Source organism: Misgurnus anguillicaudatus, chromosome 13 (genome assembly GCF_027580225.2).
Source record: "Misgurnus anguillicaudatus chromosome 13, ASM2758022v2, whole genome shotgun sequence".
NCBI lineage: Eukaryota > Metazoa > Chordata > Actinopteri > Cypriniformes > Cobitidae > Misgurnus > Misgurnus anguillicaudatus.
Window position 1 is genome coordinate 29,942,556 of NC_073349.2, and position 14,863 is coordinate 29,957,418.

At 40.0% G+C, this 14,863-nt stretch overlaps 1 protein-coding gene across 1 annotated transcript in view; it reads left to right on the plus strand.

The window, feature by feature from the left end:
• The window catches only part of vstm2la (V-set and transmembrane domain containing 2 like a), a 44,873-nt gene extending 31,046 nt beyond the window's left edge, over nt 1-13,827 (plus strand). Inside the window, exons 2-4 of the mRNA XM_055187971.2 lie at nt 1,446-1,615; nt 8,429-8,473; nt 12,122-13,827. Coding sequence (XP_055043946.2) covers nt 1,446-1,615; nt 8,429-8,473; nt 12,122-12,457 — 551 coding nt within the window. The 3' untranslated portion in view covers nt 12,458-13,827. The remainder of the gene's footprint in view (nt 1-1,445; nt 1,616-8,428; nt 8,474-12,121) is intronic.
• Nucleotides 13,828-14,863: the final 1,036 nt, after the last annotated feature.

The window sequence follows — 14,863 nt, forward strand, 5'->3', positions numbered from 1 at the left end:
GTTTTACTTATCGCATACAACTCATGACCCGGTTGGGACTTTTCAATGAAATCCAGTGCATCAAACACACAATCAAATCTCCCTGCTACCTCGGATAATAAACTATATCCATTGTTTCATAAGGCTGGCTTTCTTCTCCTTACATTCAAAAACACACTTCTTCTTTCGTGCCATTGTTGAGTTTTGAAATTAAACAAAGCTGTTGAAACGTCAGCTGGAGCTTTAATCGAAAAAACTTTCCAGAACTCGTACGCACCCTGGCGAAGTGCATTCGGCACAGAAATACTCTTTAACACGCCCAACTGCTTTTTTGACACTTTGCCTACGTTTAGCATGAGGAAACAACTCTATAACTGTGTTAATAAGTCAGAATGCATGAAATACCATTTAACCACCCCTTTAATGGTCATTATATGAATAAATAACCTTTAGAAAATGTAATCTTCATAATTCTGTTAATTCAACCACCAATCGGTATCGGCAGATATCAGTCTGAATAATCAGCTGTTTGAATCGGTGAAAAAAATTCTCTAGTTACGACCCTTACAAATGATGTTAGTATTTTGTCCTGATATATACAGTGTTGTTAATTGATTTCCATAGGCATTGAAAATAGTGTTTACATGGCACACTATGGTACCACAAGGAATATTTGAACATACTCTGTGTTTAAATACATAAAGCCATTATGTTGTCAACACATGTTTGTTTAAAATCCTTAATCCTCAAGCAACGGTAACCTGTGTTTGCCGAGTCAAAGCTTTGAGCTCTTGAATTAACTGTACAATCTTCCCGTACGTCTTCCAGGAATTCTCTTCCGTTCCGAATGGATCCGCCTCCTCCTCAGTTTGATGGTTTGACAGTCAGGTGTGAGACGCTGAGTTCTTTCTCTTTGAACTGTGTGCAACACATCCTGCAGGGTCTGTAAGGAAAGATAAGACAGACTCCCACTGGTGGAAGAAATTATACTTTCACGCTGATTTCAGCTCTTTCTGATGGCGTCTCTCCTCTGGTTTAGGTTGAGAAAGCTGGTTTCAGGCCAACCGAGGGGTGCTCGTATCTTTCTGCCTTTGACATGAAGGATAATTGAATTGTGTTTGTCTCAAGTTGCCGATAAGCTTGTTTTGCTCACAGCTTTTGTCACAGCAAACAAAACGCTGAAATGTATAGCATGTAAACTTATGAGAACAACTTTATTCACCGATGTCCTGATAACTCAAGATCTTACTTGGTTGCTCTAATGGTCCTGTAGCTCAAATCTTCAAATCTCAGGAAAGACACATACTAATAAAAAAGAAAATGTACTGTAAGACACTGATGCATTTATTAGATGCTTTAATCCAAAACCCAGATGTTTTTAATCTAAGTACAGTGCTGTGAATAATAGAGATGTTAATGATGTCGTCGTACACTTGCTTCATCGTGTCTCTCTATCTGTTCCTCAGCTCTCTTCACAGAGGTCCCTCATGACATCACAGCACAGAGAGGACAGGATGTGGAGATGGCCTGCTCGTTCAGGGGGGCGGGGTCACCGTCCTATTCGCTGGAGATTCAGTGGTGGTACATCAGGAACCACAGAGAATGGACGGACAAGCAGACGTGGACCACCAATCAGGTACAGGCATAAAATACTTAGATATAGATTTTCACTTTGATTTCTCACTAGGGCTGTCGTATTGAAAAAATAATGCAATATACGATGTGCAATACGACGCTTTTGCAGAATTGGTTTGAATAATATGTATAAACACTGAAAATTATAAAGCAACATAAGTTTATAATTCTTTCTAAGAAAAGAAAGCATCAGTCTTTGCCTCGCCAGTCACTCTGCTATCTACATCGGCCTACAACTTTAATATTATTAAAGTATTACAGTTATTCAGTTATTGCAAAACAATGTGATATGCATTTTGCGATACGTTCGGTATATTTTGCAGCCTTATTTCTTACACTAATATTGGAGCAAAAACTCACTTTAAAGGAAGATTTTAAAGTCGCAATAAAATTGAAATGAAAAACTAAATTTTTTTGTGGAATTTTTTTAATATATTTTGTGGTCATTTTTACAAATGACTTCTCTGTGAGCCTTATTATTTTTAAAAAAATGAATGTGTCATAATCTTTAATCAAAAACGCAAATCTCCTCCTCAAAACGATCTCTCTTTACTTCCGGTCATATGTTATGGCAAGTGGGCGGGGCCTGGGAAAAGATTGCAGCGATTAGCAAATAGCAACATGACCCAACTTCCAATGATCCAATCAATTCTCGAAGGACGAATTCAAGTCCAGCCCTACCTTTTTTCATTCCAGAAGCTGTTTCACTTGGATATACATCACCGCAGGGAAAATAAAACAATCGCTACTTCCGTTTCATGTCAACTTTAGAGTTAGTGTAAAGTCAGATATTAAATGTGTTAAATGTGTTATTAATTACCCAGTCAAATTTGAATGATTAAAAAAAACAAATAAATAAAAAATTTAACAAAATCTTGTAGAAACAGGCAGGATTCTCTGCTCTTAAATGCTGGGGGCGTGTCCCCTCTTAGCGGTGAAACCACGCCCACTCATGGCAAAGTTGCCGGTCTCTGTCAACTTTCAAATACTGCTACAACCTGAATGGATTAAATATAGGTCTCTGCGTAACAAAAAGGGGCGTTTCCCAATTTTGGGGCATTTTAAACTGGGATCAGGCGTTTTTAATCATCTAATCAAAAAAGTACGGAAGCCGTGAAAAGCCATATATCATTATTTTTAATCAACTATTTGAAAAACGCCCCAAAATCGGGAAACGCCTTTTTTGATCCGCAGAGACCTCCTTCTCAAAAATGCATTTGGGAATCGCCCACTCAATTTGAGCCAATCAGACAACAAGGAGGAAAAACACCAATTTCAGTTTGAAAACGCCCCAAAATTGGGAAACGCCTCTTTTTGTTCTGCAGAGACCTCCCTCTCGAATGGATGGTTGTGTTATTGATGTGTTAGGGGTGGTGCCATGCTCAGTGGCTTCAGTGTGTCATTGAGCCACCGTTTTAGCCCCACCCAAATAATCCTAAACATAGAAAAGCTGTAAAACAGCCAATTCAGTACTTCATAGTTCACTTTGTATCGTGTTTCAGCAATTCTTGTTTTAACATTTATAATATGTTTAGAAACAAATCTCTAAAATGACTTTACACAGACTTTAAAGGAATATTTTAATCAGTTTGTATCTTTATTGAATATAATAATCTGTAAGTGAATGATTAATTTTTAAAAATTTTGGTTGCGCTTCTTCTTAACAACCACCCACCCAGAACACTGTAGAAAAGGCAATGCAAAAGAAAACGCATCGCAGCAGTGTGATTGTGATTTATGCATGGCCTCTAATATGATGCGGCAGACATTATAACATTCACAGTATCATGAGCTGAAACGTTCTGGTTTGTTGACAATTTAATTTGAGCCAGAAGCCAAAGACCATGATGGCAATCTTACAGATCTGTCAGTGTTGTACCTTGAGTTCAGCCCTTAACCTCTCACGATGCTCTAACTGAGATCTGTCTCCAATTACAGCACTAACTATAACTTAACAATATACAAAACAATATGATCCACAGTGGGCACGCTGTCAGCATCTTGCAATTATGTGCCCATTTACTTCTCATTCTGTGTGTCTGCGCCAGTCAAACAGAGTCTCTTATTTTAAGACAATAGTAGAACTGTCCTATTCAGAACATAAACACACAAAGACACACACGCACAAATAACCAGCTGTCAATCAAAGACTTCAGCACCATGGAGAGCTCATGCCACCTTTATGAATGCAGTCAGATAATAATCACAGATTTACTTAGAAATTAAATGTGATGTGACCCTGGACCACAAAATAAGGGCCAATCTTTGAATAAATAAGCTTTCCGTTGATGTATGGTCTTTAAGTGCAATATTTGGCAGAGATACAACTAGATAATCTGTACTCTGAGTGTGCAAAAAAAAGAAAATATTGAGACACATACTACACACATACTACTAATGATTAATAAATTTTGGTGTTTACAAATATACTCGTGCGGTTTTGTGGTTCAGGGTCACAAATATATATGTTAGGGTTATTACAGACAATGCCTTCACAGCTCAAGGCCGTAAATTCAGATATTATGACATGTTGCTAACTTTGAAAGTTATATGTCGACACTTTTAAATTTAGCTTTGGTAATGCAGTCATATTCAGACGAATTTAAGTGTCCAAATTAGGGCTGTTAAAAGATTAGGTGCGATTAATTGCATACATAATAAAAGTTGATTTTGCATAATATATGTTTGTGCACTGTGTGTAATTCTTTTGTATATATAAATATAGACACATGCATGTATGTATTTAAAAAACATTTACATGTAAACTCTGAAAATGTTTGGGTTATTTTTGACCCATGTTTGGTAAATATTGGACAGAACACACCGCTGGGTTGACATTTGCTGGGTTGTTTTAACCCAACTGCTGGGTTATTATACCTATGGTTGCATAACAACTTATTATATATATATAGTACTGTGCAAAAGTCATATACTACGTACACACCAAACGCATAGCATTGTGTTGCTCGCTCTAGATTACTCGCAGGATTAAACTTTGTGTCATGCACATTTTTTACTTGTTGAAATTATATATATTGGTATATTGAGTTGAATATTTTTAACTTTGCGAAGGCGCGTTTCAGGCGAATAGCGAATGTTTTCATGGCTATCGCTCCACTAATTCGTGTCATTCACATCCCCTCCGCGAGGATGCGTCTGATCGTGTCTTTGCATAGACTTTGTATGTATCTACTCGCGTAAATCATTGAACTCGCGTCTGGTGTGAACCCACAATTATGCTACATACACACCAAACGCGGGGCATTGCATTATTCGCTCTAGATTACTCGCGGGATTTAACTTCATATCATGTGAATTTTTCGCTCAAGTTCAATATTTTTAACTGAAGGCACGTTTGAGGCAAACAGAGCATGTTTTGTGGCAATTGCGCCACCCAATTTGCGTCACTCATTCACATCACCCCACGCGAGGACGCGTCTGATCACGTCTTTGCATTGACTTTGTATGTAATCTACTTGCGCAAATTGTTGAACTCGCATCTGGTGTGAACCCACAGTTATTCTACGTACAAACCAATCTTGGGGCATTGCGTTATTCGCTCTAGATTACTCGCGGGATTTAACTTCGTATCACATGAATTTTTCACTCAAGTTGAATATTTTTAACTTGCATGAAGGCGCATTTGAAGCAAACAGAGCATTTTTTGTGGCAATCGCGCCACCCAATTTGCGTCACTCATTCGCATCACCCCACGCGAGGACGCGTCTGATCACGTCTTTGCATTGACTTTGTATGTAATCTACTTGCGCAAATTGTTGAACTCGCATCTGGTGTGAACCCACAGTTATTCTACGTACAAACCAGTCTTGGGGCATTGCGTTATTCGCTGTAGATTACTCGCGGGATTTAACTTCATATCATGTGAATTTTTCACTCAAGTTGAATATTTGTAACTTGCATGAAGGCGCATTTGAGGCAAACAGAGCATTTTTTGTGGCAATCGCGCCACCCAATTTGCGTCACTCATTCGCATCACCCCACGCGAGGACGCGTCTGATCACGTCTTTGCATTGACTTTGTATGTATCTACTTGCGCAAGTTCTTGAACTCGCGTCTGGTGTGAACCCACAGTTATTCTACGTAAAAACCAATCTTAGGGCATTGCGTTATTCGCTCTAGATTACTCGCAGGATTTAACTGCGTATCATGTGAACTTTTCGCTCAAGTTCAATATTTTTAACTGAAGGCACGTTTGAGGCAAACAGAGCATGTTTTGTGGCAATTGCGCCACCCAATTTGCGTCACTCATTCGCATCACCCCACGCGAGGACGCGTCTGATCACGTCTTTGCATTGACTTTGTATGTAACTACTTGCGCAAGTTCTTGAACTCGCGTCTGGTGTGAACCCACAGTTATTCTACGTAAAAACCAATCTTAGGGCATTGCGTTATTCGCTCTAGATTACTCGCGGGATTTAACTTCGTATCATGTGAATTTTTCGCTCAATTTGAATATTTTTAACTTGCATGAAGGCGTGTTTAAGGCAAACAGAGCATGTTTTTGTGGCAATCGTGCCACCCAATTTGCGTCACTCATTCGCATCATCCCACGCGAGGACGCGTCTGATCACGTCTTTGCATTGACTTTGTATGTAACTACTTGCGCAAGTTCTTGAACTCGCGTCTGGTGTGAACCCACAGTTATTCTACGTAAAAACCAATCTTAGGGCATTGCGTTATTCGCTCTAGATTACTCGCGGGATTTAACTTCATATCATGTGAATTTTTCACTCAAGTTGAATATTTTTAACTGAAGGCGCGTTTGAGGCAAACAGAGCATGTTTTGTGGCAATTGCGTCACCTAATTTGCGTCACTCATTCGCATCACCCCACGCGAGGACGCGTCTGATCACGTCTTTGCATTGACTTTGTATGTAATCTACTTGCGCAAATTGTTGAACTCGTATCTGGTGTGAACCCGCGTTATTCTACGTAAAAACCAACCGTGGGGCATTGCGTTATTCGCTGTAGATTACTCGCGGGATTTAACTTCGTATCATGCGAATTTTTCGCTCGAGTTGAATATTTTCAACTTGCATGAAAGTGCGTTTGAGGCAAACAGAGCATGTTTTTGTGGCAATTGAGCCACCAATTTGCGTCACTCATTCGCATCACCCCACCCGAGGACGCATCTGATCACGTTTTTGCATTGACTTTGTATGTAATCTACTTGCGCAAATTGTTGAACTCGCATCTGGTGTGAACCCACAGTTATTCTACGTACAAACCAATCTTGGGGCATTGCGTTATTCGCTCTAGATTACTCGTGTGATTTAACTTCATATCATGTGAATTTTTCGCTCAAGTTGAATATTTTTAACTGAAGGCGCGTTTGAGGCAAACAGAGCATGTTTTTGTGTCAATTGCGCCACCCAATTTGCGTCACTCATTCACATCACCCCACGCGAGGACGCGTCTGATCACGTCTTTGCATTGACTTTGTATGTAATCTACTTGCGCATATCATTGAACTCGCATCTGGTGTGAACCCACAATTATGCTACGTACACACCAAACGTGGGGCATTGCGTTATTCGCTCTAGATTACATGTGGGATTTAACTTCGTATCACGTGAATTTTTTGCTCAAGTTGAATATTTTTAACTTGCATGAAGGCGCATTTGAAGCAAACAGAGCATGTTTTTGTGGCAATTGCGTCACCCAATTTGCGTCACTCATTCGCATCACCCCACGCGAGGACGCGTCTGATCGCGTCTTTGCATTGACTTTGTATGTAATCTACTCACGCAATCGTTGAACTCGCGTCTGGTGTGAACCCACAGTTAGGGAACCATGCCAGAATTAGATTCGTTGTTTTTGCAATGTTATAGTGATCATATATAATTGTTTCTCAGTCTCTTTAATAGAATACATCCTGAAAATACAAGAAATGTGTATATAGTAATAAAAACTGTATAAAAATGTGAAATGTTGTGTCAAGTTTTTAGGGTAAACTCCGGTTTCATTTGAGCAATAGCAGGAAACTGCAGGATCTCTTAAACCTAAATGAAATGAAATCCTAATTCCTAATTTTAAAGAAATTTGTCTTTTTACTTCATTCTGCTCAAAACGCTCAAGATGTGTTTAGTGCCAAGTAAGGTATTCATATTTCCTGTATTTTCTGTTTGTGTCTTAATAAAATAGATACTCATAAACAAACCTTTATTTTGTATGTGTTTAACGCGATTAATCTTTTGACAGCCCTAGTCCAAATGCTTTGGGACACGGTATTACAACTAAAAGATATTTTGTAAATATGTAGGCCTGCTAACAGAAAGGGGAGGAGATGAAAAGAGAGAGGAATACACTAAAATTAATGGACCTGTGGGTTTGCAGCAGGTAACAGTCTACACATTAATCACAACGGTAGAAATAGCTGCAGCTTCCCGAGAGAGAAAGAGAGAGAGAGAGAGATTTCCTGCTGTGAACTCAAGATGCTTTTTAATTGGATGGAGGGATGAAAAGAAAGAAACAAGGAAACTCTCGCTCACCTTTGCGTCATGTTTTATTCATAAAAGGCTCTTGAGAATCAGCCGAACAGAACACAGAGTTATTATACTGCACCTCCTTACTGGAACAACTCATTTGAGAGGAACGGACCTGAGCTTCATTGTGTCCGTGTGTGTTTGTGTGCGTTTAATGATTTTCCTGCAGTAACTGTTTGTTAAAATAACAGCTGGATCTTTTCTAACTATGGGCCACAGTTAAAGCAATACTTTATGATATACATCATTTATCATTTGCATAAACAAAATGTTTTTTCGCTTTGTGTTTCTTTTCTAATTTAATGCAGGTTGTGCCACAGAATGAGATGTCCAAGGACGCCACCAAAATCAGCGTAAGTTTGTTTTCAGCTGTCGCATTCATAGATTTCATCGGTTGTTACATTCTGCTGTCACTAATGGAATGTAAAAATACATTCAGTGTCTTTGTAAGGGCAAATAACTGGAGCATGCAAACACAACATCATGGTTGGTCGGGCTGAAGGTGATTTGTTAGCAACTTGCTCGGCTCGTGCTGGTTGTGTCGCTCCAGGCTCTTTGTGTGTGTGTGTGTGTGTGTGTGTGTGTGTACAGCAGTAGGTTGTGTGAATCTTAACTCCCTACGGCAGCAACAACACAGGGAACCTTCTTACATTAAAGCGATACAGCCACACACAGCTGTCTGCAAACAGACACAGTCATGAGGTATCTTGTGGTTTTTGTGTTTTAGAAGTCAACTGTGTGCTGGCACTGTTAGTTGTGTGTGCATGTTTCTCCCAATGTGTGTGTGTATGTCAGAAAGAGAGAGCGAGAAATCAAAGCATCTTCTCCCCGTTACTTTATAAAATATTCAGAATGGCATTTGCTTTCAATGAAATGCTGAAGGCTGTGGTCCTGCGCTTGCGAAGACTGCAAGGTTGAGAGTTTACTCAGAATCTCGTCATTACGAGATCTGGATTTGACGTTTAACGTTGCCATTGTTTGGATCTCTTTAACTGCATTAGAAACTGACTTTATCTGTTTGGTGGCATCAGTTATTTGCAGACGGATATTACAGTGATTTTGTTGACTTGCAGATTTAATACGATTATAAGGCTATATGCAAGTGTTGCGACAGCAGCTCAGAAATAATCGTAAAGTAAGCAATGTTTGTTTGCTATCACATCCCAAATATTAAAAAATGTGGGAGCGGCGCCAGTAAATGAAGTTGAGTTAATGCGTATTAACGTTTGTGAATGTGTGTTTGTGAATGCATGTTTATTTATCCACCTAAGTCTACATACAATCTGTTTCATTGGCAGACAGATTTATTGAGCGTCTGGACTCGTGCTTAAAAGCCTCTGGGAATGCTGACCATGCTAGAGAGAGATTGTCTTATTGTTTTTGTTTTCAGAGATAGAATGAAAGGCAAAGTGAGAGAGAGCAAGAGAGACAGACAGACAGCAGTATATGTCTCGCTCTCTCTGCTTTTCACAGCTCCATCTTATTACTGTTCACTGTTGTCTCCTCTGCTGTCCTGCACATCTAATGCTGCATGTCACTTCCTTCATTACATGTACTAGTAACTAGTGTATGTCAATGTATCCACTACATCTACTGCTGCATGCCACGGTGTCCAATACTTCTGCTGCCTGTCACTGTGTCCAATGCATCTGCTGCATGCCGCCGCCTCCACTGCATCTACTGCTGCATGTCAATGTGTCCAATGCATCTGCTGCATGTCACTGTGTATATTCACTGTGTATATTGCATCTGCTGCATGTCACTGTGTATATTCACTGTGTCCAATGCATCTGCTGCATGTCACTGTGTCCAATGCATCTGCTGCATGCCACGGTGTCCAATACTTCTGCTGCATGCTGCCACCTCCACTGCATCTACTGCTGCATGTCACTGTGTATATTCACTGTGTATATTGCATCTGTTGCATGTCAATGTGTCCAATGCATCTGCTGCATGTCACTGTGTATATTCACTGTGTATATTGCATCTGTTGCATGTCAATGTCTCCAATGCATCTGCTGCATGCCGCCACCTCCATGGCATCTACTGCTGCATGTCACTGTGTCCAATGCATCAGCTGCACGCCACCGCCTCACTGGAATCTACTGCTGCATGTTGCTGCCTCCGCTACATCTACTGTTGCATAACACTGCATCTACTGCTGCATGTCTCTGCCTTCCCGCCATCTGCTGCAGGTCACTGCATCTACTGCTGCATGTCACTGTGTCCAATGCATCTGCTGCATGTCACTGTGTATATTCACTGTGTATATTGCATCTGTTGCATGTTGCTGCCTCCACTACATCTACTGCTGTATGTCACTGCATCTACTGCTGCATGTCACTGTGTCCAATGCATCTGCTGCATGTCACTGTGTCCAATGCATCTGCTGCATGTTGCTGCCTCCGCTACATCTACTGCTGCATGTCACTGCATCTACTGCTGCATGTCACTGTGTCCAATGCATCTGCTGTAGGCCACCGCCTCAACAGCATCTACTGCTGCATGTTGCTGCCTCCACTGCATCTACTACTGTATTTCACTGCATCTACTGCTGCATGTCACTGTGTCCAATGTATCTGCTGCATTCCACTGCCCCCACGGCATCTACTGCTGCATGTTGTTGCCTTTGCTACCTTTACTGCTGCATGTAACTCATCTACTGTTGCATGTCTCTGCATCTACTGCTGCTTGTTGCTGCCTCCACTACATCTACTGCTGCATGTCACTGCATATACTGTTGCAGGTAACTGCCTCGACTGCTGCATGTTGCTGCCTCTACTACATCTACTGCTGCATGTCACTGTTGTCACGGCATCTACTGCTGCATGTCACTGCATCTACTGTTGCATGTGAATGCCTGTACTGCATCTACTGCTGCATGTTGCTGCCTCTGCTACATCTACTGCTGCATGTCACTGTTTTCACTGAATCTTCTGCCGCATGTCACTCCATCTTCTGCATCTGCATTTTGCTGCCACCAGTACCTCTACTGCTGCATGTTGCTGCCTCCACCACATCTACTGTTGCATGTTACTGCATCTACTGCTGCATGTCTCTGCTTTCATACCATCTACTGCTGCTGCATGTCACCACATCTACTGCTGTATGTTGCTGCCTTCACTACATCTACTGTTGCATGTCACTGCATATATTGTTGCTGGCCACTGCCTCTACTGCATCTACTGCTGCATGTCACTGTTTTCACGGCATCTACTGCTGCATGTCACTGCATTTACTTTTGCATGTCAATGCCTGTACTGCATCTACTGCTGCATGCATGTCGCCATTTTAATGGCATCTTCTGCTGCATGTCACTACATCTACTGTTGCATGGCACTGCCTCCCCTGCATCTGCTGCTGCATGTCACCATTTTCATGGCATCTTTTGCTGCATTTCACTACATCTACTGTTGCATGACACTGCCTCCCCTGCATCTGCTGCTCCATTGGATTACTGTTGCATGTCATTGCCTCTGCTGCATCCGTCGCTGCATACCTCTGATTCATATCTCCACTGCTGCATATCTCTGCTTCTGATACTGCCTTGCACTGCTATTTTTCACTGGCCACCGGTACATCTCCCTCCCATAAGGAGACACAATGGGGCCTCCATTTCCCTCAAGGTCTCATTTCAGCCCACAGCACATGAATATATGGAATAGTTCAAAAAAGAACAGAAAGTCCTCCTGCTGTTGCGGGGGTTTATTTGTTGATAAGATGCGACTCTTGCAAATTGCTTTGACCAAAATATTCCCATATATTCTGTAGTTAATGTTCTTCAAAGGCTGTTCTTAATCTGATGTATGCTTGTAAAAGCAGCATATTTTTACATACAGACATCTGATAACTTCAGCTTCTGCGCAAAGCAGCTGGAGTCCAGTTTAACTCTGCATATTCAGTGGGTGAAATCAACACATGAGGCCTATTCATCTAATGCACTGACTGATCGTTTTTAACGTCTCCCCGCAATTGATGAATCTCCTCTGCATTCTCTGTAGGTGGTGAAGGTCGCGGGTAGCAACATCTCCCACAAGCTGCGTTTGTCCAACGTGAAGCCGTCGGACGAGGGCACGTACGAATGCCGCGTCATCGACTTCAGTGACAGCAAGCTGCGTCACCATCGCGTGCGGGCGTACCTACAGGTGGAGCAGGAGGAGGAGGAGAACGCCGCACGTCCATCCCAGCAGGTGGCAGCGTCTCCGGACGAAATTCTGGCGTCCGAGCACCACAAGCACCAGTCTGCCCATCACGGCCACCACAAATCCGGTCGAGAGCTCAGGAAGAGGTCCGCTGATGACAATAATACTGACACCAAGGAGAGCTGTGCACTTTAAAATCCAGTTCTTAGTTTCACTCACACTTTACCCCAAATCCCCACCGTCCCTTATTCCTTCAAACCCTAAACCTTAACACAAGATGTATATTTGTGTATAAAACAAAGTTCGATGTCTGTTCAGAACAGCGAGTGCATGTCACAAATGTTTCTAATAAGATTTGCCTAAAGAGCAAAGCAACCAAATCAGGCTGTTCATTTAAACTCTTTGGTCATTTTAGCAGATTTATGGTTTTGATACAGTAGACAGATCCCAGACAACAGACAACTGCAGGCCGGATCTGCCACCTTCGTCACAGATCCGGCCTGTTTGATGTCTGGGATGGAGCTCACTGAAAACTGTCAGTGCCATATAGATATATAACAATGAAATAAAATTACATTTTGCATAAAGACAATGATGCCTATTTTTAGAAGTAAGATTTATTTTATATTGTGACTATATTATTTTTGACAGCTAAGCACGCTGCCCCCCCCAAAATTCTTATTATTGTAATTCATTATTTACCATTTATAGATTGCTGTAATGAGTTGGTTTTTTTTTTTGCTTTACAATAATAAAATATTGCGAGGGAATTGTGCTTTAAATGTCATTAATGTCACAATGTAAATAAAATCATCAACTAGACTTCTTTATTTATGTAATTTCAGGTGAAATATGACCTACAGTAGACATTTATTGATAGTTTGAATTCATCAATATGAAAAATGACAAAACACGTTATGTTATAATGTAAAATGTTATTCATAAAGTCAAAACGATTACATTACATGTTGTAATTAATCTCATTGTTTACATGTATAATGTAGAAGGCACTAAACTAAGTTTTTTTTTGTTGAGGAGGACTGACTCACAGATGGCACAGGGTTTATCTCTGCAAATATTTCATTATGCTTTAGTCTTATCAACACACGACACACACAATATTACAAAGTTTTGTGGTTTTATGCAGCTTTTAAAAGATCTTCAATACAATCACCACTCTCAGAAATAAAGCTGTAAGAGCTGTCACTGGGTTAAAAAAAATACATCTTTGTACCTAAAGAGTGCATATTATTACCTTAAAATTACATAATAATACTGAATGTATACATATCTGTACCTAAATGATACATATTAGGACCTTTGTGAAGATTACTGCCCCAATGACAGCTTTTGTACAATTTCTTCTGAGAGTGTTCAGTATGTTTAATAGTATTAATAACAACCGCATTTCTGGTTTATTTTATTTTATTTGTTTGATTCAGTAGTTTTTGTTTTTGGAAGTGATCTATGTACATATTGTGTATATTACTGTAATCCTACAGGACTGAATTCACCTTCAATGTATGCCTTTATCAAAGAAATAAAAACATTTTACATTAATCATATATCAAGGTGTACGATAAATAAAAGGTTTCTTTGTCTTTCTAGTAAATCACATCATAACCTAATCGCAAGAGGCCATATACACTGCAAAAAAATGATATCAAGAAAAAAATTGTCTTGTTTTCAGTAAAACTATCTAAAAATTCTTAAATTAAGATACTTTTTCTTGATGAGCAAAACAACGCAAGAAAATAAGTCTATTTTTAGACCAAAAATATTAAATTTAATTGATTTTGTGCATAAAACAAGCAAAAAATATGCCAATGGGGTAAGCAAAAAAATATTGAACATTTTTCTTAAACACTAAATCCAAGAAAAATTTGCTTACCCCATTGGCATAATCTTTGGCTGGTTTTATGCACAAAATCACTTGAATTTGATATTTTTGGTCTAAAAACTAGAGTTATTTTTTGGGTCGTTTTGCCCATAAAGAAAAAGGATCTTAATTTAAGAATTTTTAGATATTTTTAACTGAAAACAAGACAAAAATAAAAAAAAAATTCTTGAAAATATTTTTTTTTGCAGTGTACATCATAAACCTTTATTGGTACAACAGCAAAAAAGTAGTGATGTTTTTAGTGTTAAGAAATTGCAAAGTATCTGTTATTTTTTAGGTTAAATCAGTAGTTTTAGCTCAAACTAACACTAATATGATAACCAAGTCACATTTTTACCTTCACACGTTCTGTTCTAACAAAGTGGCATCACACTTCTCAGCCTTGAAAATGACCTCAATTCTTCATCATTTCTTCACTGCCGTTCGCTTTGTTATCCTAAACGGCAGTGAATCTCAAACAAAGCTCATGTCAAGTGCTTTGACTCTATAATGACGCTGGCGCACTTATCAGACGCGACTGAGGGGAAATTGCATTAACTGGCTGCTCGTGCCACTCGGGCCCGGTGAATAATAGCGTCCGTGTCCTTGCTGGCAGGAGGATAAATAGCCGAATACAGTGAAGATAACACGGCACGCTAACACAAAGCATATGAGGCAGCTTTAATGCGACACTCACGGGCCAATACATTTATTAGACTGCC